Source organism: Bacidia gigantensis (genome assembly GCF_019456465.1).
Source record: "Bacidia gigantensis strain McMullin 20006 chromosome Unknown contig_134, whole genome shotgun sequence".
Lineage (NCBI taxonomy): Eukaryota > Fungi > Ascomycota > Lecanoromycetes > Lecanorales > Ramalinaceae > Bacidia > Bacidia gigantensis.
In genome coordinates, this window is record NW_025408593.1 from 1,187,284 (window position 1) to 1,210,139 (window position 22,856).

The following is a 22,856-nucleotide window of genomic DNA, read 5'->3' on the forward strand; positions in this document are numbered from 1 at the left end:
AAATAGAATTCGTAGATTAGTGCTCGGATCTCAAAGGGTAGTTTAGAGAAGAGCAAGCATGAGTCTTGAAGACATGGTAGCTCTTGAGAGAACATTAAAACTCGAGACTTTTCGGTAGAGTCGCTGATTTCCCCGGAATTTTGAGGAGTCTTGGTTGATTCTGGCGAGCTGTGCTTTTTCGAAATACTTGCACGATTGAGCAATTTTTTGATATTCTTGGTCAACATATCCGCTTTCGAAGGTAGCTCTTTGATGGGCGGCGCTATTGACCAATTATTGAATCATTATAGGATTTAGGGCCCCGATGTGCTCAACAGACAAGCATGATATTAATACCAAGTAAGTGAGTCTTGCCCCAAGATGTCTCGTAACTGGACAAGTCATCATCCAACACGGCACCAAAGAATCTCGTATGGAACAAGTCGTGAGATTAGCTCAGGCACCCGTGTGAATTTGATCCTTCGGCCGGGCCATGCACGTTCCAAAGCTATAAGCCGGGATGACACGCTGTGCCTGACTTGCCCTTGTCTTCGATCTTAATTCCCAGAGAGGGAACATACTACTACCACAACTCAGCCCTTTGTGCACAATGGAACTCGCGAAAATTAGTTCAGGAGATCACGCAAAGCTTGGCGTTGACGCGGGTACCTGAGGTGTGCGGCAATGAGGCTCGGCCTCCGTCATCGATTCGATGCTATATAGTCTATATAGCACTCACGGACAGTTCCTCTCGGAAAATCAATTGACTCGAGATACCCATCGCTGTGTTTTGCTGGAGGCTCTCTCCTTGCCCTTGTACCGATCATGCATTTCAAAATTTGCATTTTCATTGTCATTGCAGCTCATCTTGCTCACATCTTCGCCCAGACTCCACCCTACACGATACCAGCGACATCCAATCCCCTCACAGTGACTTATGGCAGCACCCCAGTGACTTATGGCAGCACCCCAGTGACACCAGGCGATTTGCTCCCTCGAACTCGTCAGCTTCCATCATTAGCCCTCCTGAAACCACCTTACTAACCCACCACAAGTAACATCCACAATCCCCACGTTTTCCTACATCTCAACCACTCCAAACACAACATACACCCTGCTCCTGATCGACCTCTCCATCAACGCCCTCACAATCGACACCTCCTCCCTGAACCCTACCTATCAGCTTCCCCTCGCACCCGGCATCTCCGCCAACCGCACCACGCTGCTCCACTTCTGGCAAGCGGGCCTCACCTTCACTGCCAACGGCACCCTTGTCAACACCACCTCCCCCATCGCTTTCTATGCCGCCCCCTCGCCTCCACCGGCCGATATTCCGCATTCCTATGTCTTCTACCTTTTCGAGCAAAAAGCGGGATTTGCGCCGCCGCCCGAGGACAGCCCCTTCAGCCCGGATAATGTGAGTAAGTCACCGGGCAATAGGCGGAGCTTCAATGTGCAGGGATTCACCCAAGAGAAGGGCGTGGGGGATTTGGTGGCTGGGAATTATTTCCAGGTCGTGAATACCACTGGCTCTGCGGGGAGTAGTGCAAGTGCAAGTGCTGGAGGTGGCACGACGGCGAGCGCGACAGGAAGTGTGACTGCGCCGACTGCGCCGAGCTTCACAGGTGCGGCTGTTAAGGCGGGAATTGGAGCTGTTGGTGGCTCCATGATGGTGGCTGGGTTCGCAATGATTCTGTTGTTAGGCTAGCTTGACAGAGTAAGTTGACAACGTGGTTCAAATTTTTGCATTGATCAGATAAGTTTTGCGTGAACCGAGACCCTTCTCATTCAGGATGCTTTGTAAAGTCTGTACTGTGACTGTAACCATGGAGTGTACATGCTCCACCTTGTTCCACTCCCTACTTCGCTCAATCTGGCCTATCTATGCTCATTGGAGACATTTTTGGCGCCGACTAGGCCACTGCAATTTGAGCAGTTGACGCACGAGGCACATGACCGGCAACTGATTGTTATTAGCCTCGGGAGCTACCTCTCAAATCCGTAAAATGTGTGGTAGCTTGAATGTCAAGAACATAGTGAGCAGGATGGAAGAGCCGTCTGAGCCATTGACATTTGCCGTATACGTCGCTGGTAAAAGGGGAATGAAACACTTACTTCGAGCAATTATTGCAGGAATTGCAATTTTGACAACTAGTATTCGAATTAGCCTTGCAGATCTCGAGGGGGGAAAGCAAGTCAAAGGTCCACTGAATGGAGGGTAGTACTACGTGCTTCGTGTACATGTGGGTGGCTTTTGCTTCAAGAAAGAGCTGGTCATGATCGGACACTCACTTTGAGGAATTTCGGCATGAATCGCAATCGTCACAACTATTTGCTTGTTAGCATTGCCTTTCCGAACTAATCCCAAAATTGGTCAAGGCATATCTTGAGCTGGGTTTCGATGGATAAGCGAGGAAGAAGGGGCATCTGGGTGCTTAGAGGCCTCCGTGGTGCATGCGTCCTACTGAAGCAGGTGAAAATGATCAGCAATAGCTTACTTTGAGCAGTTTACGCATCCGGAGCATCCCCTGACATTCGAGCAATTCTTATTTGGTCTTGAAGCCTGATATGGCGGGGGTCCATCAGTCGTTGTTTCTGAGGGGCCATTTTCATCCACCGTAGGACGTGCGCCGTCTTGTGCTTTGGACTTGCTGCTATCCTGACCCATGTTATATGCTTCACCGTGTTGTCTGCCGCAGCGTATGAGCACAGTGCCTCCAACAACTCCACGCAAAGATATGTGAAAGCCCCGCAGCAGGAACGACGTCATTTAGCAGTAAGGCTGTGCCGTATTCTGCATCCTGATACCAACGGCGACTGATTGGTTGTTGGCATTACCAAAATCAGCAATAAGATTCAGATTTAGAATGCGAGGCTTCACAAGCAAACAGTAGTTCAACAAGTGACAATATGTGGCTCCTTTCAGAGCTCATTTCTACCAGACCCACTTCAGCCAGAGGTGAGCTAGAGATAGATAATCGACCAGGTGTGCCTCTCTTTACAGGCTTCATTCCCCAGCATAACCAGACTTGTGTGTGCTCCTCCCTAGCGCATCCAGCTCGATAGAGCCACTGCTCTTTTTCGAATCTTTACAATTGTTGCAAGAGTAGCATTGAAATATACCGTTAGAAGTTCGGATTCTTATTCATTGCATAACCCGATGGATGTAAGGACAATGGGCCAGAACTCGGAACTCTGCGACCCTCTCTCACGTTGTGCCACAATTTGCTGCCTAGCATTTGGCTCAATGCCTGATGAGAATGGATGACCATCATGACGATACACGGCTATCAAAGACTTCTTGCCGTCTCAACATGTTGTTCGTTTCATGCATGCTCCGCTCGACCCAATCGATACTGGACAGCAGGCGACCAGATTAGATACCAATGTGGCAGCCGAGATGCGAATATAGAAAGAACGCCGAGGTTTCATATCAGCGTCTTTTCAGCTCTTCATACTGGAGCCAATGATTTTCTCAATGTGCTCTCGACTATTCTTGTGCGTCGTTTCCAGATAATGCAATTTCTTGTTTAGACTTCCGATGTCAGACTTGAGCTCCGTAACATTTGACGATATTCGTTTTTCGACGTCTTGTCTTGGACTAAAGACAAACCTGTAAACATCAAAGTCAGCCGAAGTTACTTTCTATGAGCGCGAGGCTGGCAAAATACATCTTCCCCACCCCTTCGTAAAGCTTAGTCTCCTGTTCCATTTGCTTGACCTCCGTAGACGTGATCTCCAGCATCCGGGTATCTCGCTGTTTGGCTGCTATAGCTGCTTTGACAAGATTGATGTCTCTCTGTGCAGAATTGGCTTGAGCTTCGATCTCGATAGCGAGCTAAAGATATCGTCAATCAAGTTTTTTAGGGTTCTATGGTGCCTCTTGGTGCCTCTGCCGTGTCACTTACTTTCTGTAGCGCTTCATTGGGGATTGACATTGTTGAAGAGCCCCTTCTCCAGATGCCGTGTACTCACTTAGGTCTTTCTCCTGAAAATTCTACCTTGTCTGAGGAAGGGGAAATGGGCAACCTATCTTCTATTATTCAGATGCGGAGAATGGTGGTCTGCTTATAAGGTTGGATAGCGGCGGTTCTGCCTGGAGTTACGGGTAGTCATCAACCCGCAGGGCATGGGGCGAATCCCTGACATTATTCAGGTAACATGAGTCCTCCGAGACTCTCCCATCAAGCAAGCACAGAATGCCCTCTTGGCTACCGTCAGTCCCATATGAATCCACAACACATGGTTACTGGGAGCCGGTAACATCAACCTTGAATTGGTGTGAAGAAGTTTGCCCTCCGCCTTCTATCCCGCGATTTTCCGACTGACCGGAACCCAGGACTATTATGCTACCCCGTATGCCGCAGAGATAGTGAATACTTTAACGAATCTACTATTCGTCTATTGCGCGTACATAGGAATACGAAGCTGCGTAAAGCATGGCCATGATGCCGTCTTCCTTGTCAGCTTCGTTGGCTATCTCTTGGTCGGAACCGGGAGCTTTTGGTTCCATGCCACCCTGAAATGTACAGCGGCCACCTCTCAATCACCTTCAAGGTGTAGAGCTGAATAGGGCGCAGATCCATGGCAGCTCGTCGATGAATTGAACATGATTTATACCACGTGTCTAATGTGCTATGCCACATTCTCCTTCTCACGCAGCTCGTCATTCAAAATCCTGCTTAGCCTTCACCTCATAATCCTCGCCATTGGCATCACTCTCTACTATCACTACCTTCAGGATCCGGCTTTCCACCAAAGAGTCTATGCCCTCCTCACAGTCACCATCGTATTCAGGCAAATGTATGTGATGGAGTTCACACTGCGGCCCCGCCTAAAGAACACTGAGGGGAAATATAAGTTGAGGCATGGACGATCAATGGGAATAGAAGAAAAGGAGATGTCCAGAGGGGAAGACAAAAGGGACCAAGCAATACTGAGAACGATGTGGCTGTTGATTGGGGCTGGTCTCTCAACGTTCTTGGGGGGCTTCATGATGTGGGGCTTGGACATTGCTTTCTGTTCCCAGTTACGCGGCTGGAGAAGAGAGCTGGGCTTGCCGTGGGGCATACTGCTGGAGGGCCATGGCTGGTGGCATTTGATGACAGGGACGGGCGCTTACTGCTATATAGTCTGGGCGATATGGCTAAGGCACTGCCTCAATGGGAGACAAGACGAGTACGATCTAATCTGGCCAACAATTTGGAGATTTCCAGAAGTGGTGAGGATAAGAAACAAGAGTGAGTTTTCCAATGGCGAGGCCAACAAGTACAAATAGCTTCGCCGCAGATCATAGAAAGATAGATTAGATTTCAAGTTAGACTCGCGTCTTCGAAAATGTCCTTCTCAACTTCTCATGGTGCACAAAACTATGCTCCTTAGTTGAGGCGTACATCATCAAGGGCAAATGCGAATAGAATGCCAATTGCGTTACATTGACTACAGTGCTTGTTCTTGGCTCGCTTCCGAGCATGCTCTCGCATTCTTCTGTTCTCATGGTCTTTTCCTTTTTGCTCTTGTTGCATCTCGAATATGGTCATTCCAACTCGCATCGTTGCCGGTTGAATGTTCGTTAAGATATGCCATGTACATTTTGATGCACGACATTAGCAACTCACATACCCTTGGTATTCAGATTCCGAGCTTTCGAGAACATATGAAGGTTGCTCCAAATGAGTTCAGACCTTTTCTTGGGAAAGCCATTTACGTGGGCGCAAACTTAGTCAAATGCACGAGGCTGATATCTTAAATGCGATTTGAAGTCGGCGTCTTGCATTGGAAAGGGGCTCTTGGATTCTCTTATAGAGACTATACTGGCATAAGATGCTCTTTCACACCGAATAGAAATGGTGTTGTTAATCATGCTCACTAAGACATAAAGCCTAGCTAGATATCTTGTTAACTAATTAGTCCACGGCGGACCGGTTATCGTATTGTTAATGATTTGAATGGCGACACCGTGGCGAGACTAAAGCCTATGATTTTCTTTGCGGACTAGAGAAGGAAGTAAAATACGTCAACACACTACAGTCTCAAGATACGATACATGTAGGTTCCTGACCTGGCCTAGTTGAGGATCAACAATTTGATATTTTATATATATTGACTGCCAAGAATTTGCACGTGATTTATCCGGCGCGTCGCGGCTTCTGGGGTTAAACAACCTCGAACAAGCAATAGGAGGACGTTTGTTTCTCCCTCCTGTGACTTGCGAACGCTATCCACCTCTTCTTCCCTCAGAATGGCTGAAGCAAGCCAGCTTTTCACACAGCCGCAGGTGCGATTCCACATTGTTCACAGTGACAAACTTCCAGCAGAAGAAATTCATTGGGTAAGTCCACCTGTAGTGGCGCCCAACATGGAGCTCATTCATTTTGTAGCTTACGGAGCTCCTAACGGAGGGAGGCGCAATTCCTGCTCCTTCCCATTCTTCGCAGGAATACAAAGAGATCGATCTAGAAACAACCACCCACATCATTACCAGGACCGTTGATTTTCCAGATTTTGAAGCAGCGGCCGAACCATCCTTAGGCAAGTCAATCGTGACGCCAGAATGGGCCACGGCTTCTTTGTCGAAACGCCGACAGGCAAACCCAAGGCAGTACAGCGCTGATCCAAGAATGTTTTTCTCCGGCTTGATTGTTTGCTGTGCCAGCGACCTACCAGAGGGCGACAAGGATGCAATTGTTGGTTATGTACTCGCAGTAGGAGGACTGTACTCGAGCGCAGTCACAAAACAGGTCACTCACATTGTTGCTCTGACGACAGAATCAGAGAAATGCAAGATTGCTCTCGGAAAGAATTTGAATTGCAAGATAGTTTTACCACACTGGTATTGAGCTCCTTCTGGATCTTCTGGTACGCGAGTCACTGACAGATATAGGATCGACGACTGTCTCAAGATTCGCGCAAGGCTGATTGAAGAGCCTTACTGTCTACCAAATCCAAAGATATTGCAAAATGGTACCTCTGAAAAACCGCCTGATGCCCATAGGAACGATTTACGAGGGTCTTCAACTGCTCAACCGCAGCAACTACCCACACTACAAAAGCCTTCATTAACTATCTTCAAGTCCAAAACTGTCATGCTTGCGGCTGATCTAGGGATAAATAGTCGACTCCGAGGTACGATAGAGGACCTTATCACAGACGGGGGAGGATCCATGACTGGAAGTGTGCATAAAGCTGATTACCTTGTTTGTCAACACCGAGAGTCTCGAGATTATCGAGTCGCTTCACGGGCAGGCAAGACAGTGGGGAGTCTTGCCTGGCTATATCACCTAATTACGCACAATGCATGGACCTCGCCTATGCGACGCCTTCTGCATTACCCAATCTCTAGGCAGGGAATCCCGGGTTTCAAGCCATTTCGTATCAGCGTATCAAATTATAACGGTGAGGCACGCATTTACCTAGAAAACCTAGCGATTGCTGCTGGTGCGGAGTTCACGAAGACCATGAAGGACGATAACACGCACCTAATTACTGCTCACCCAAACAGCGAAAAGTGCAATGCCGCAAAAGAATGGAATATCCATATAGTGAATCATCTTTGGCTAGAAGAAAGCTATGCTCAATGGCAAGTACAGACCATTTCAAAATCCACATACACTCAATTTCCAAATCGAACAAACCTTGGAGAGATAGTGGGTCAGACAGAAATCGATAAAAGGGCCGTTGAGCGACACTTTTTCCCAGCTGGATCAGACGTACGGGATATTGAAGAGGACGAGCCAGTCCACAAGCAAAAGGCTGGTAAAACTCTTGAGATTGGACCAGCGAAGACTGCGCAGGATGCATCAGCTGTGTTGGTGCCGCTACCATCAGATGGAACCACACCGAGAGCGTCCAAGGCTAATCGCCGTCACACAGATGGTGAAACTTTGCAAACGCCCGCCAACCCAAGAGGTAGAAAAATAGGAAAGGAAAATGAGACACCCTCAACAACAGGGAGCAGAAGCGCGAAAGCAATGGCAGCCGCCAAATTGCAAAACCTTGCGCCAGATATTGCGCTATTTGAAAAGGAGAGCAAGCGAGTCGGCGGTGTCATCCACGGCGGCCGAAAGAAGACTGATGATCTCGTGCAGAATGGCCAAAGAAAGCGCTCCAAATCCATGGATGAGAACGCTGACGCTGGTACTGAGGAAGACACAAAGGCCGCGAAACGAAAGAAGACGAGTGGGTTGCCGCCAGTTGTGATACGGGTACTCCTGTCTGGATACAAGCGATGGGTTGGTCAAACGGCCAAAATCGAAACCGAAGAACGAGTACGCTCAATAGCCTCTCTTTTCATTTACGGTGCTGACCATTCTAGTCACAACTTCGAGAACTGGGCATACTGGTCGTCGCAGATCCGTCAAAATGCACGCATTTAGCTTCGCCCCATGTCGTTCGTACCCGAAAATTTCTGTGTGCAATAGCACATGGCCCCTCCATTATTAGCACCAACTTCATCGACGATTGCCTAGGTTCAAACCGATGTCTGGATCCCAACGAGTATTTGCTGCATGATCAAGCCTACGAGAAACAATCTGGTTATAGATTAGCCGACGCACTTTTTCGAGCAAAAGCTAACAAAGGTCACCTCTTGAAGGGATGCACGATATACTGCACTGAAAGCGTGCATGGCGGCCCCGACACATACAAGGCAATTACTGAGGCAAATGGTGGGAAATGGATGCTCTACCGTGCTCGAGCGGGTAGCAACCAGGTTCTTCGCGCAGGATCAGTAGAGGTTCCTTCCGATACAGAAGCGAAGCCCGAACACATTTATCTCGTCAGTGGCACTACACCAGAAGAGGGGAAATTATGGCAGAGGTTCCGTCAGATGGCAGATTCAAATAACAAGATTGCGAAGATCGTCCGACATGACTGGTTATTACAGATGGCGTTGTCGCAACACATACTCTCTGGTGACTCGTACGCTTTGACTGACAAAGATATCGGTACATCTGTGATCTGATTATGTAGAGCTGTCCGTGTTCAGCGTGGCGTCGGTGCATGTACGGTTGAGCTTCGGAACTGTTGAAGATGAGTGACGGTCGACATTATGGTGCCTGATGTATGTGGCATGTGTAAGTGGCTTGTGTTTACAGAGGTGGAGTGAAGAGCATGGTTATCAGAAGAACTTGATACCCCTCGAATCCTCGTCGCCGAAGACTTGAGCCTTTCCCTTTTTTATCAGGAACTGCATGGCCTTCGCGAATAATTCGGGGTCCATGTCGTGGAAATCTGAACATAGTCAGCAAGCTACATGCAGCAATTCTCTCACCCGACTCAGCATGCCTTGTTCGACTGTTCCCTCTCCATGTAACATTTCGTAGAACGTAAGCACGGTGCCCTTCTGACCCACAGCATCTATCCATCTCAAGATGTCTTCTCCCCACTCCTCTGGCCGCTTCCAGTACACCCAAAAGACATCTTTGCCCAACCATTCGCCCCTCATTCCCCCTTCATCCGAGGCAATCCAATTGAGGACTTCTCTGACATCCCGCTCAGCCAGCCTCTTTCTGATCTCTGTATTCTTGAAAAGCGGGAGATCAAGGCATGAGGGGATGGCAAGGCGAAAGAGACGTTCGTAACGACAGTAGAGCTGGATCGTGCGAGACCATTTCTGGTATTGAGCTAGGCGAGTTGTGGGATGAGGCTGGAGGGTGTAGAGTGGGGGGAAGGAATGCGACTTTGGGAATTGGAAAGGCGAGCGAACACCGTCGAAAGGTCGAGGAGCTGGTGTATTCATGTCTCGATACGTTTGAAGGAAGAAATCATGATTCCTGAGGCAGATAGATTGGGTCAAGGGGTGGTCTCACGATAAAATGTGTGATTGATTTCTTTGGCCACAAGTTTCACCTAACATCTCGAACCAATGCTCCGACCTACGACATCACGCTTACTCACGCAACAATGCCGTCCTCTCCGATTCGGCCTCCGATATTCCAGATATCGTACGTATTCGACCAAGCCTCCACCAGATGACAAGTATCGCTCTCACTTCCAGCGAATTCAGAGAAAGCTACCAAAGTTCCTACAGCCTTACACCGCGCGCGTTTTCAATGCGCCGGTATCGCATATCATATCATTCCTCGTTCTACATGAAGTCTCTGCTGTAGTGCCTGTTGTGGGGTTCGCTGCCGTGTTCCATTATACTAACTGGCTGCCACCCTACATAAGTGAAGGAAAGTGGATCTCAGAGGGCTTGGAGAAGTCAGGACGATATTTCAGGAAGAGAGGCTGGCTCGGTAAACATGACGAGGAAGGTATTGCACAAGCGAGGAGAGGCAGGTGGTGGAATAAAGGCGAGGGAGGCACAAGGCTGGTCGTTGAGTGCGTGGCTTTTGTGTATTTTCTGAGCGGAAGAGTGCTAATCAGCATGGGTAGGTTGGCTACGGCATACGCCATGGTAAAGGCTTTGCTGCCCTTAAGACTGATCGGGTCCGTTTGGGCTACCCCTTGGTTTGCACGAGTTGGGGTCGTGCCTGTGATATCTATGTTTTCAAGGCTAGTGAAGAGGGGCTAAGCAAAGCCCATCGAGGCTCTGATCAACCGTACGGGTTAATGCTCGCCACTCAGAATGATAGACCTAGGATCTTAGCGTTGAATCAACTATACCAAAACGATCAGCGCCTTGCGATTGCAGCAAAGTAACGTCGCGATATTCGCTCTACACTACAGTCATCATGACGAGACTGAGGTTCTAGCGTATTGAGACGAACGTTACAGAGCGTTCAAACCCTGATGACTACATGGATCTTGGGAAGGATGACACCCTTTAGCGCTTGTGTACTGAGGATGCATTATTACCAAACGGTTAGGGTGGGCTCAACGCAGTTGTCCCAACGGGTATGTTTTCTGGGTAGATTGATCATCTTAGTGTGTCTGCAGTTTGTTGGGGGTGACATATTTTGGGGGTCCTCCTTACCAAGACCCATACTTACACAACTGATCAGAAGGGCTTGCCCAAACCCGTACGGAGCCTTGGAGCCCACATATGTAGTGGGTCCCAATAGTCACCATGCTGATGAGTCTGCGGTGAGCGTCTGCTAATGAGGGTCTCATGCGGCAACGCCAAATCCAGATTCACATTGAGTGTTTCGATCCTTCCTTCAAAGTGTCGAGGAAATTTGGCTAGACAATCGTGCATATTTCACTCCACACAGTCATCATGCCAAATCTTGCCAGCGTGGAACCCGGTCCCTTTCGCTATTGATGCTAGATGCGGCCAGGGGAGAAGTAGCCACTGCGTCAATTTCATACAACAGTTGCTGGCTACTTTCCATTTTTTTCAAAACTCCCAAGACCATGTGGAAGCTTGATCTTGATGAACGTAGTCAAGCCTTTTCTCACACAAGAATGTTTGCCACCATCTTCACGTGATGTCGTCTTGTGAGACCAACACGTAAATTCACTCAACCTAAGACACCTTCAAGTGGTCGAGCGAGTGTTTACCTCATCGGTCTCACAAAGGTATCATATATTGCTGGCTTCTTTCGTCAATCTACAGCCATCGGTCAAAGCAATATAATCAACACCATCTCCACTCTCATGTGGTGTTCTCGGTCCAAAGCCCGTGAATACTTTAACCGTAGAGTAGTGGAGAGTACGGAAACCGTCTGAATGCCACCCACGATGGCTCCGCCGAAGCAAAAGATACCGTACGAATTGAAGAATCGTCGAGAATGGGACCCCAATTTTGTTGGAGAACCTCTGTCCGATTCAGGTGAATCTGAGTCCGATACTTCTAGTGATGAGTGGGTAGAAGGTGGCATCGCTAGCGAAAGCGAGAGTACAGGCGGCGAGTCTTCTCGCAACATTGCATCGGTTCCAGCTTCTCGTCGATCTGGCGGTCCAGAAGAGGATGACGGACAAGGTTGGCAGACTGTTCAAACAAAAGGTAAAACACGACCATCCAACACACCTTCGAGAAACAACCTACCACCACAAGCGTCGAGGACCAATTTGCAGAAGTATGTACACGCTCAAGTTTCCAGCCAATCTTTGCAAACCCGACGACCAGCACAAGCTCATCATAGGCGACCTGTACCAGTCACACGACAGCGGAAAGTTGTTCCACCCGATGCCAAGGGAAATAGATTGATAAAGCCCTTCTTCAACTTTGCGAGAGACAATCGTGCGAAAACGGCCTATCGACAACGAAAGCCGCCGGACGGGAATTACCAGCTCCACAAAAATCCGAACGAGATTGAGCCGGATATAAAACGATTATATGACATGCTAGCAGAGGTCGGTGTTCGCTGTAATAGTTTCCTAATTCCACCTCAGAGCTGGAATGAGCGAAACATTTTGATTTGGGGCGACACACGCGCCTTAGCTAAGACCCGGGCTGCGTTGACGGATTGGCTTCGACGAGCTGAGGAAGGCCCCGTCCAGAGAGCAAAAGGAAAGGACGCGTTTACTACCGAGAATTCGACCATAGGCCACTTACATAAGATGGAACTGAAGCGTCTACGCAACGAAATCGAGTTGAAATCCTTTCAGCAAGTTCCAGATCCAGGTCGTCATTTCGAACATCAGGGGTGGTATCCTTGGAGAGTTGAAGAACTAGACCCTAAAGAAGTCTTTGGTCACAGTATGGAGGCTTTCGATACTGTGAGGCATGAGTGTAAGTGCCACATCGTCTTCAACGATAGGCTTGAATGTTTCCGCATATATACGGACTGCAAAGATAGCGTGGAGCACGCTTTATCCCGAATTCGTGGCGCACACGAAAGCATTCGTCAACAAAGTCAATATCCTATTATCAAGTTCATGGTCAATCCTCCGTCCGCCACATCCGCGCTCAGCCAGATTCAATTATCCAAATCGCAGCCGACCAAAGATACCGAGCAGTTCTCAAAGATCCCTAGGCTTTCTGGACCGGCTCTCGATGCAAAGGGCAGAAGTACATGGGACCAGCAAAGCAGACGAAGCACTGCAGACAACCAGAAGTGGATCGAAGAGTCCTTTAAAAAGCTCTGGCCGAGGTTAAAGTTCTATGACGGCCACCTTCATATGCGCATTGGGTTTGGTCAGTTGCAATTGAGGCGATTCCCCCTGCCTGACAATGTCGATACTCTCCCGTACGATGTCTTCGGCGCCAAAATTCAGGTCTCCGGCGTCAAAGGAAATCTTGCACAATTGTAAGGATGCGCTGGCCAGCTTTTTAAATAAAGCACTGACGGGAAAGCAGGATCACTGGAAACCTGGATGCAAAGCTTTTAATGTCTTTGATTTACTCTGCTACAGATTTGTTATCGCCGGAAAACCTCTCGTCCCAAAGTCTTGCTGAATCCAGACCAACTTTCGTTGGACGCTTTCTCATCCATCGGTTTGACCGGCCATCCATCATCTACGAAACGATTTTGCAACCTGATTCCCTGGATTCAATCAAGTACGACATAGGGGCCTCGACATGGTCACGTTCAGATAGGAAGGGTGCTAAAGCACCTCTAGACTTTACCATGGTCCAGGTCGATGGGTATTGGAATCGATCTCTAGCTTATAGAGCAACGTAGCTAATATTGATGGCAGATGTCCCTCATGGCAACTGAGGGTAGCGACCGAGCACCACCTTGATTCTACCAAGATAGACCCGGTCATGAGGGAGTTTCCCAATAGGGTTGACCTTAATCTCCGAAATATTGCGGGTCAGCATCTCACTGGTAAGAGGGTCTTTACGTTGAAGAGTAGCCAAACAGCGAGCCTCAAACCCTCGGAGTTCAATCAAAGGACTATCTTTAGATACCGATTAAAGTCACTTGCCTTCTGGGTCCTCGAGATCGCCAGGTGTGACATGTACAAAAACGACGACCCTGTACCCTCTGAGACTCGTTGGGAGGCCTCAATGACGAATATATTATGGGACGCGACTTCGGCTCAAAACGCTAGTCAAGACATCGGAAGGAAAGCGAAATGGGACTTAAGACGGGAAGATGTTTTCCCCAGTCCTTCGAGTCACGACTCTAGTCATGTATCGACTGATGCCTCTGGGGTTGCATCTTTTCTAAATACAGTACAGGATGTCAGCAGTCTTCTCAAGAAGATCTCCGGTAGCCAGCCGAGCTCTCAAAGTCGTGAGTCTACTGGCTCCTACTCTGTTTTTACGCTAACTTGGCATCAGGAGATGATGGCTCCACGAACGGTCAGCAGAAGTCGAACTGGGGACAAGCGAAATCATTAACACCTACGACATCACGCTTCGGTTGAGACGACGATTTTCCAATTGTAGCTTAGCTTCACAGGGTTACTTTCCCAACAACATACCTTAGCAGAACATATTAAGGTAATGGCTTCAGAGAATCTGATAAGAATGACTGCTGGCGAACGGTTAAGGGAAGTATCTTTCTAGTCTAGCTTCCTGCCTTACTTGCTTCGTATACCTAGAGAATATACCAAGCACATTCACCTTGATACCTGCACCACCTTACTCGTAGACCTTGATCAACGATGTCTGTTACCAACATCACACGATTCCATGCCTCTTCATCCCACGAGTTACGTCTGCTAGGCAATCACTCTGGCGCAGCATCTGGGCCGAGCAGGCTTCAACTGCGGGTGCTGTGATTCGCATGTTCCTCCTCGGTGGCAGGAAGATTTGCCCTTTGTAGTGGTGGGAAGATTGTGGACCACAATTGCTGTGCCGAGATGTAGCTCAGGGGCTTCTTTGGATGTGGGCCGATGGCGACACATTATTACAGCACCATTCACCGCTCGATTTGCTATCCAGGCCCTTCATCTCCTTCGCCTGCTTTGCTGCTATCCTGTATCACCTTTTGCCGTAATACTGTCACAGGTTAGCTCACCCCTGACGATGTGATTCCATGCAGAAAAGCAGTCACCATCTTCAACAGCCCCCAAATTGCCTTGCTTGCCCTGCACTATCTTCTCTAGATCCGTCAGATTCCTCCCGAGTTCCTCCACTTTATTCTTGTAAAACTCCTGCGCGGCATCCGGCTTTTTCTCCACATAGAAACCCGTCCCAATGTCCACGAGCACTGTATCCGGCGATGCCAATGTGCCTGGGACGTAGAGCGAAGGCGTCAGGGGGACGAGGATGGGGGTGCCTTCTTCCCTGCTCAGTCCGTTCTTGATGCTGGTGATGCAGTCTTTGAATTTCGCTTGGGCGGTCTTGAGTTGTTGGAAGGAGGTTGTGAGATGTTGCAGTTCTTGGGTGATTTGGTTCTTGACTTGGTTTAGTTGTTGGAGGGGGAGGGTCATTAGGTCGACTGTGTATGGTCAGCCAGGGTGTTTTGAGAGGGCGTACGAGGGTTGGCAGAGAATGGTGTCGATGAAGCAAGGTTGGACTTACTCGCTTGTGGTGGAGCTTGCGGTTTTGAGGTGTTGGTGGCCATGACTGGTGTTGATGGCAAGCTTGATAGTTGATAGTGTGAATGGCGAGTTCTCGACTTCGAGTTCTTAAACAGCCAATCAGGAGGCACCTAGAGCTACCTAGAAGCAGGGATCCGTTAGGGGCGGCTTATAGGGGCTGCCGCCGGCCGCTAGCTCTAGACGCCGACAGCCGATGGGCAAGGGAAACGTTGACCTCAAGTTGAACAACGGGCAGTGACTACGGTCAAACTTCTGACCTCTGAAACGAAACGAGGAGGTACTACGATGTAGCAAAGCAGGAGGCAAAGTGTTTGATCATGAGAATGGCGAGCCATCTTCGAGTGGGACGTCAAACCTCTGACTGAAATACCTCGGTAAGCGGTAGTAAGTCCTTCCGCAAATGTGATACCTTTTCCTTCTTCGATTCAGCTCTACGACAAACCTTTTGTTGAACATCTCGCTTCATGATGTGCATTTCCTCAGCTTGATCATCTGAAATTTATCTCATGTCTAGCGTAGCCATCGGCTTGGTTGACTGCCAGCGGCCTGGACGAGCTAAGTTGTCGATTTTGTAAAGCGTTGGTCTATTTTGGGGGGCAGATCAACTACCAGCGATCCACCTTGAGGTGCAAACCCACTGCTGAATTAATAAGGTTCATTTTGGGCTTCAAAATGGACTGTTCAAACCGTTGGCTATACTGGCTCGTATCTGTGAATGACTCTCAAAGGGGCTTTCCAATGTTTCCTTTTGGCTTGGCCACACCATGGTATCACACGTCCAGAGCAACACGTGCTCGCTTGTTCTGCTGAGTTTGATTCATGTGGTAATTTCGAATGTGTCCGATGGCTGAAAGAAATCAAAAAGATGGAATGTTTGCTCAGGAAGTATACACAATCATAGGTGTGGTTGTACAGAAGCTACACTGGGACCGCATGTGTGACGACTGGACTACAAGCTCTATACTATCAGGTGTCGTACGCCTCCGAGAGTCATTCCGTGAAGTGGTACCAAAGCTCTGTTGGTCACAAACTTTCCACCGTCGTTAGCGTACCATGAGCTCTTTTTTCTTGCACTCAACTGGAATCTTTGGAACTTTGAGTATCTTCATCCCTTCTGTATTTCTTCTTTCGTAGTCAGAAGTTCCTCAAGCTTGGGCAAACATCATTCTCGATTTTTCAATCTGTGCATACATACCTTTACATTTACAGGGCTTTCATCATGTGTCACCAATGTATGAACCAGTGCCAGACGCACCGTTCCTTCGACTGGCGTGGTGGTTATCTTCTTGAAAGTCCGCCTGCGAATACCCCTAAGACTCCTAAAAAGACCGTTCCTGGAAATAAGCCTTCGGTCGAGAAGGCGCTTTCAGGCCCCTGTGAGAAAACAGACCCCACTAACGCCAGCCAAAGGGATAGCCGGAGCCAGCTATCACAACACAACCGGAGACAAAGACAGCAACATACCTCTGAACTGGAAGAAGGTCAAATTGACAACAGCGGAGAAAAGCTCGATGAACCCTGTACGAACTGTGTTCAATGTCGACTCCATGGAGATCAAGTCCACTTCAAATGCCCCAACGAAGTACCAGGACGCCGTTCCTGGGGCGCATTGGAAGACGGAGACGAGAGCGTGCTCTCAACGAAACAGCCTGTCTCGGATCTAGTAACAAATATTACGGCACTTTGCTTTGAGAAACATACTCGTCGGCAGCACATCTTTGGTAGAAGGCTCTACCAACGCCTCCTTTTTGAGCAGTCTCAGTGGGAACATGGCAAACCCCGACTGTCGACTAAAGACCTACATGATTTCTTCGTCTTGTTCGATAAAACCTTCTTCCGAGGATTGCTGACTAACAGCCAGCGAGTCAATCTCGAGGTTGTGACCGAAGATGCCGGCGAGGGGGAATGGCTTGGGCATACTGTAGTTTCGGACAAACTTTCAAGCAACACCCAAGCCACTATCAGAGTCCGAAAGCTTCGTCGGAAGGACTTCAACCCACGCCATATACTACAGTGTCTGCTAGAGACACTACTGCATGAGATGGTGCATGCAGTACTGGAATTATTTGCATGCTGCTGCCGTGTATGTTTCTGCAAACGGAATCTTCTCGCCACAGTCGGCCTCCGTGGGCATGGTCCGACCTGGATAAGGCTAGGGAAAGCTCTTCAAGACACTCTCAATCGAAACTTGCCCAATGTGATGTTCTTTCCATGGACAATTTACTGCGCACCGAGCGAGCTTGCTCTGGAGCTGGATTTGAAGAGGAGGATTGAAGAGACAGGAGAGTGCGAGGGCAAACTTGACCTACCATTGCGAGAACAGTTGGATGAGGACGACATAGCTCGCCTCAAAGCACTGCGACTAGGTTGAAGATAGAGCCGATTATAGTTCGCATTTGTTTTGACGTCGACGCTCAAACCTGTATAGACTACTCTCAATTTTCAAGATCCAGGGACTTTTGTTCAAGTAATCTGGTTGGAAATTTTTCACGAATTATAGCAGAGCAGATCTCTTGCCGGAAGTGGCACAATCCTTGAGCTTCAAGTGTAAGCTGATATTGTTTTATTTTTTTCAAATGAACGTCTTCTCGTTCGAAATGAAACACGCGTGGAACTGTAAAGGACCAAAAAGGATGTTAGAAAAGAAGTCTTCTCGGTTTTCTGCTTTTCATACAGTCTTGTAAATATGTCATGCTTCATAAGTAGAAGATGTAAAAATTGATGGTCCATGTCAGAACAATCAAACAGCGTACGAATAAAGCAGAAAACATCTCAGATTGCATAATGAATTAGAATAACCTGTCTATCTACCTTCAAGCCTCAATCTCACAGGAGAGGTATGCCGCTTTTCGAGATCACTGGGCTGTGCCAGAGAGCCAGCTAGACTTTCATTCAACTTTTGCTCTTGGTCAATCTTCTTCGTATTTCCGCATGGTATGATATCTTTCAGTATGCTGCGAAAAGTCTGTGCTGAAGCGTTACAATATAGGGATTCGGCCGTGCACCCTCGCAAAAGCGCATGTTTCGATTTGTAGGGACGTCTGACGGCTTGTCATTTTCCTAAAAAGGAATTTGAGACATTACGTTTTGCTGTCTCGGATGACGTCGATGGGATGAGGAGAATTAACAAAAGACATGGCTTCATGAAACCAATGATAGCATTTAAGACACTCTCCGGAATCGCTCTTAAAGAGACTTTGGTAAGGTAACGACTCAGCAACGGGGCTCAACAGAAACAATCTTTGAAACCTACTCAATTTCGGAGGATGAGACGACTTGTTCTTAGAGACTTCACTTGAGAATAGTAACGTTGGGAAAGATAGCACTTGTCAGATTGAACATGCCTATCGTGCCCGCTCTTTTAGTAGAGCGAAGGCTGCCCCAAGCTACAAAGTCCGTGACAGCATAGACCGAATACTGCATTGTTTCGTAAATCTCCTGTTCAGATAGGTATGTCATCAGTGCCTCGAGGACTAGCGAAGCGTCGGAGAAGGTCAGATCGTAGCCAAAGCCAGTCCCTAGGAGAGGCTCTAAGGCGAGGCTTATGATGTCGGTCCCCTCTTTAATTTCTTCCCTCAGCTCTTCCCTAATGATTTCCTGCCCGGGCTTGAGAGATATTTCTGCTTGCATTGATTTGAGTAATGCTCGGACAATTGATGCAACAAGTGGTTGATAGGCTTCGTGTGGGTACAGAGTGACTCGCAATTGTGTTTTAGGTACCTTGAAAGTATAGTCGTCTGGAACCGGCACAAATGACCGCCTATTAGCAAGCATCGTTGTTTTCTTTTCTACAGAAGACTCCAGTACTGATTCTGACGAGTTTGAAGATCGGGGTCTAGACATTGCAATTGCACCAACCTGCTGGCCATTTCTCCATTTCAGGAGCACGGAGAATTCTAGGGTCTCCAAAATGCCAATTGCCGCTGTACACAATAGATCCAGAGTCTTCCTACAATCGCCGTTGTAGAAATTTGGATAATCATCCATAGACCTACCTCTCGAGAGCGTCAAACGTGCAGTACCGTGGGAATTACGTTGCATTGCGGGATCAACGACAAATGACGAAGGTAATCGCTTGAGTTCTGCGATCTTCATGGCAAGTACATTACGAGCATCTGAAGACCGGAATCTTGTACCTCCTTGAACAGTGCTGAATTTGGCGGTCAAGTCAGTGCCTGGGACCCGAAAAGAAGCCGTGTCGATGTGGGACAGAGCTGAGAGCGATCGCTCCATCAATGTGTCCGTTGCATCGCTGAGTGTAGCATGATTTGAGCTGGATGGTTGCTTGTCTTGTCTGTCAGGACTTGAAGATGATTGATCGGTGATCCAGGGATTTAGTGAGTTTGGGACTCGTATGAGATGGCATGAGGTTGTTGCTGCTAATTCAATCAAGCACAGGGCGAGTATCATCATTTTCTTGGACACACGGTGGAGTGTTTGCCCATGTCATGATGGATTTGAGCGTGAGAAGCTGTCCTATCATATATCTGGCTGTACGTCGAGGCTTAGCATTGAGTGATGATCGGCTGCCGGTGAGATTGTTCTCTTAGCTTGAGGCATTTTGAGAGACATGCCTCACGTGAAGAAGGGAATTTGACACAACTCAAGAAGACATATGATCATCGGCTGCCCCATTTGTTTAAACATGTGGGCTCCGCGCGACCTCTTGGAAACATTCCATGCGACCCAAAATGCAGAAGTTCTCGGGCAAAAAGATTCGCATCGGTAGATTTTCATCATGCATGTCAACGCATGGAATTCCGGAAAGTTGTAGTAGATTTAATTATAGATCCAAGTACAGTCCGAATGCCCAATACTACGAGCATTCGTCCCAAAATGGATGATAGTACTGCTATGAACCTAGGTAGGGGGTAGAACGGCTGAGTTGTCGGCTTCCGGGAGGTGGATCGACCAGAGGCCTCTGCAGGTCAAAGTCACGGGTTTGCATTGCTTTTCCAACTGAGACAGGGGCTGAGAAGCCTTTCGTGAGGTGTAAACCCTTTGCATTGAGTTGACAAGTCGTGAGATGAGTGGGTTGAATTCAGCAGAAAGCCCAGCCGAAGCAGGGAGGCAGCGTCCACCCACACCACACCAGCCACACTTGGTACGAGTAGAGTCCCTGGAACCCCCACGATGCCGATCTTCAATGCTGTCACAGTCTTTCTCAGCTCCCATTCATCCGGCATCGTATTCCAACATCGTTTTGCTCGCCGAGCTAATTGGCGCCCTTAGGTTGGCCAACATGCTGGAGACTACCCAGATCTCCGCTATGGGGCGAGTATAAGATATAACCTTGGGTGCCCTGGCAAAGCCTTCTGCAGTGCTTCTCTTCGTCGCCGTCAATAATCCTCGATACCAAGCGACTTTCTCCGCATCATGGCCTCGACCGCCTTCGCAAAGCGCGACAGCGATTCAAACTCATTGCGTGCGAAGCATATCCGCGAGAAGAAGCCTTCGAATGCATTTGCGACTAAAGATGAAGAGCAAGGGACAAGCCAGCCTCCATATTCGCCCAGCGGCAGCACACATGATGTCAAAATCATTGGTGATAGCACGCATCGAATGTTGAAACCCAGACATATCCAGCTTATTGGCATTGGAGGCACTATAGGGACCGCGTAGGTCGTGACTTGGCCTAGCCTGTGGGCAATCGCCAGCTTATTTCTGGCAGCCTATTTGTCCAAATCGGCCAGGGATTGTTGAATGGCGGTCCGGCAAGTCTGTTCATAGCATTCACGTTCTGGTAAGTCTTGCAGCTTGGTTTGCTCGCACGAGCCAAGCAGTCTTAGGGCGCAGGCAAGCAGAAAGATCAGCTAGAAAAGTATTGAGGCTTTAAGTCTCTCAAGCATGAAGCGCTGAGTGTTCGGCTCAGCATGTAACGCAAGAACGAGCACAGTCTCTTACCAAACGTGTGTGCATTAGGTGTTCCGTGGTCCTATCCGTCACTATCAGTATGGGAGTGCCCTTTCCTCGGTGATCCTTGAAATGCCTTGCCATTGGCGACTATTGCTCACAATGAGATCGGTATCTTTCGTAGTGAGAGACGCTGATTAAATACGTAGGCATCGCTGAGATGGTGACCTATCTGCCAATATCCTCGCCTTTTATCCGTTTTGCTGGTCGCTATGTTGACGAAGCATTCGGTTTGGCAGCAGGCTACAACTTTTTCATCTTTGAAGCAGCCTTGGTGCCGTTTGAGATTGTCGCCTGCAATTTGGTTATACATTACTGGAGCGACATCATTCCTGCGGGTGGGGTCATCGCCATCATCATATTTCTCTATGGGCTCATCAACATATTTGCGGTGAAATGGTACGGCGAATCGGAATTCTGGCTCGCGCTTGGCAAAGTTGTCCTCATAGTTGGGCTGATCATGTACACCTTCATCACTATGCTAGGCGGGAATCCGATCGGAGATCGGTATGGCTTTCGCTTCTGGAGAGACCCAGGCTCCTTTGCGCCTCTGTATAAAGAGGGCAGCTTAGGTCGATTTCTCGGTTTCCTGCAGTGCCTTATTCAAGCATCTTTTACTATAGCGGGACCTGACTATGTTAGCATGGCGGCCGGCGAAGCTGAGAATCCTCGTAAAGTGATGCCGAGTGCTTACAACAAGGTTTTCGGAAGATTGACCGCCTTCTTCGTTCTCGGAAGCCTCGCCGTGGGGATCAACGTCCCATATACGGATTCGACATTAAAGGATGCCTTCAGCAACGACGCACCAGGCGCAGCCGCGAGTCCTTATGTCGTATCGATGAATCGACTGAAAGTTAAGGTTTTACCAGATATCGTCAACGCACTCGTGCTGAGCGCAGCATTCTCGGCAGGGAACAGCTATGTCTACTGCGCGAGTCGTAGTTTGTTTGGTCTTGCACTGGAAGGAAAGGCGCCGAAAATCTTCACTCACTGTACCAAAAATGGAGTTCCCGTATATTGTGTGGCACTTACGCTGGCCATTTCACTACTGAGCTTCTTACAGGTCAGCAACAGTTCAGCCGTGGTGTTATCGTGGTTCGTTTCGCTGGTGAGTTCCTCTCCAAAGCTGGAACGGGCGATACAACGTGTAAGCGCATGCATCGCTAATTGACTAGCAGGTGACCGCCTCGCAATTGATCAATTTCTCTGTAATTTCATTTACTTGCATTCGTTTCATGAAGGCATGTCAAGCTCAAGGGCTGTCACGGGACTCTCTACCTTACAAAGGTGTGCTGCAGCCCTATGTAGCTTATTTTGCTTTGACAGCCACCTTCATCATGACCTTTGTGGGGGGCTATCCAGTGTTCCTGCCCGGCAAATGGAAAGTCCCAACTTTTCTCTTCAGCTATTTCTCCGTAGCTTTATTTCCAGTGCTATTCATTGGCTGGAAGCTCTTGAAACGGACCAAATGGAGAGCCTCTTCTGACGTCGATCTACGACAAGACGTTCTCGAGATTGAGGAATATACTCGAAACTATATTCCGATACCACCGAAGTGAGTTTTTATATGAGAAGATGGTAATGAATCCGGTTGATGACTGATCATCACAGAAATAAGCTTGAGTGGGCTCTGGGAAAAG

General features: G+C 48.4%; 9 protein-coding genes across 9 annotated transcripts; 5 read left to right on the top strand and 4 right to left on the bottom strand.

Annotated features, from left to right (window-relative positions):
- Nucleotides 1-589: 589 nt before the first annotated feature.
- KY384_002128 (uncharacterized protein) lies at nt 590-1,687 on the top strand (the record flags this gene model as incomplete). The annotated part of the gene is made up of 2 exons (XM_044810654.1): nt 590-644; nt 1,035-1,687. The coding sequence occupies 2 exons, from the start codon at nt 590-592 to the stop codon at nt 1,685-1,687; spliced, it is 708 nt and encodes a 235-aa protein (XP_044672628.1).
- A 1,736-nt stretch (nt 1,688-3,423) lies between these two features.
- KY384_002129 (uncharacterized protein) lies at nt 3,424-3,917 on the bottom strand (the record flags this gene model as incomplete). The annotated part of the gene is made up of 3 exons (XM_044810655.1): nt 3,424-3,592; nt 3,651-3,817; nt 3,888-3,917. The coding sequence occupies 3 exons, from the start codon at nt 3,915-3,917 to the stop codon at nt 3,424-3,426; spliced, it is 366 nt and encodes a 121-aa protein (XP_044672629.1).
- A 2,303-nt stretch (nt 3,918-6,220) lies between these two features.
- Nucleotides 6,221-8,941, top strand: KY384_002130 (uncharacterized protein; the record flags this gene model as incomplete). The annotated part of the gene is made up of 4 exons (XM_044810656.1): nt 6,221-6,310; nt 6,360-6,811; nt 6,863-8,246; nt 8,294-8,941. 4 exons carry the CDS (start codon nt 6,221-6,223, stop codon nt 8,939-8,941), a joined length of 2,574 nt encoding a protein of 857 aa, XP_044672630.1.
- A 156-nt stretch (nt 8,942-9,097) lies between these two features.
- Nucleotides 9,098-9,718, bottom strand: KY384_002131 (uncharacterized protein; the record flags this gene model as incomplete). The annotated part of the gene is made up of 2 exons (XM_044810657.1): nt 9,098-9,210; nt 9,256-9,718. 2 exons carry the CDS (start codon nt 9,716-9,718, stop codon nt 9,098-9,100), a joined length of 576 nt encoding a protein of 191 aa, XP_044672631.1.
- A 1,874-nt stretch (nt 9,719-11,592) lies between these two features.
- Nucleotides 11,593-13,490, top strand: KY384_002132 (uncharacterized protein; the record flags this gene model as incomplete). Its single annotated transcript, XM_044810658.1, has 2 exons — nt 11,593-13,003; nt 13,222-13,490. 2 exons carry the CDS (start codon nt 11,593-11,595, stop codon nt 13,488-13,490), a joined length of 1,680 nt encoding a protein of 559 aa, XP_044672632.1.
- Nucleotides 13,491-14,693: 1,203 nt separating this feature from the next.
- KY384_002133 (uncharacterized protein) lies at nt 14,694-15,326 on the bottom strand (the record flags this gene model as incomplete). Its single annotated transcript, XM_044810659.1, has 3 exons — nt 14,694-14,758; nt 14,814-15,200; nt 15,284-15,326. 3 exons carry the CDS (start codon nt 15,324-15,326, stop codon nt 14,694-14,696), a joined length of 495 nt encoding a protein of 164 aa, XP_044672633.1.
- Nucleotides 15,327-16,522: 1,196 nt separating this feature from the next.
- Nucleotides 16,523-17,674, top strand: KY384_002134 (uncharacterized protein; the record flags this gene model as incomplete). Its single annotated transcript, XM_044810660.1, has 1 exon — nt 16,523-17,674. One exon carries the CDS (start codon nt 16,523-16,525, stop codon nt 17,672-17,674), a length of 1,152 nt encoding a protein of 383 aa, XP_044672634.1.
- A 920-nt stretch (nt 17,675-18,594) lies between these two features.
- Nucleotides 18,595-19,716, bottom strand: KY384_002135 (uncharacterized protein; the record flags this gene model as incomplete). The annotated part of the gene is made up of 1 exon (XM_044810661.1): nt 18,595-19,716. One exon carries the CDS (start codon nt 19,714-19,716, stop codon nt 18,595-18,597), a length of 1,122 nt encoding a protein of 373 aa, XP_044672635.1.
- Nucleotides 19,717-20,679: 963 nt separating this feature from the next.
- Nucleotides 20,680-22,771, top strand: KY384_002136 (uncharacterized protein; the record flags this gene model as incomplete). The annotated part of the gene is made up of 6 exons (XM_044810662.1): nt 20,680-20,921; nt 20,975-21,046; nt 21,100-21,124; nt 21,176-21,212; nt 21,366-22,324; nt 22,395-22,771. Coding segments are annotated over 6 exons (1,712 nt in total), but the record flags the coding sequence as incomplete, so codon positions are not given.
- Nucleotides 22,772-22,856: the final 85 nt, after the last annotated feature.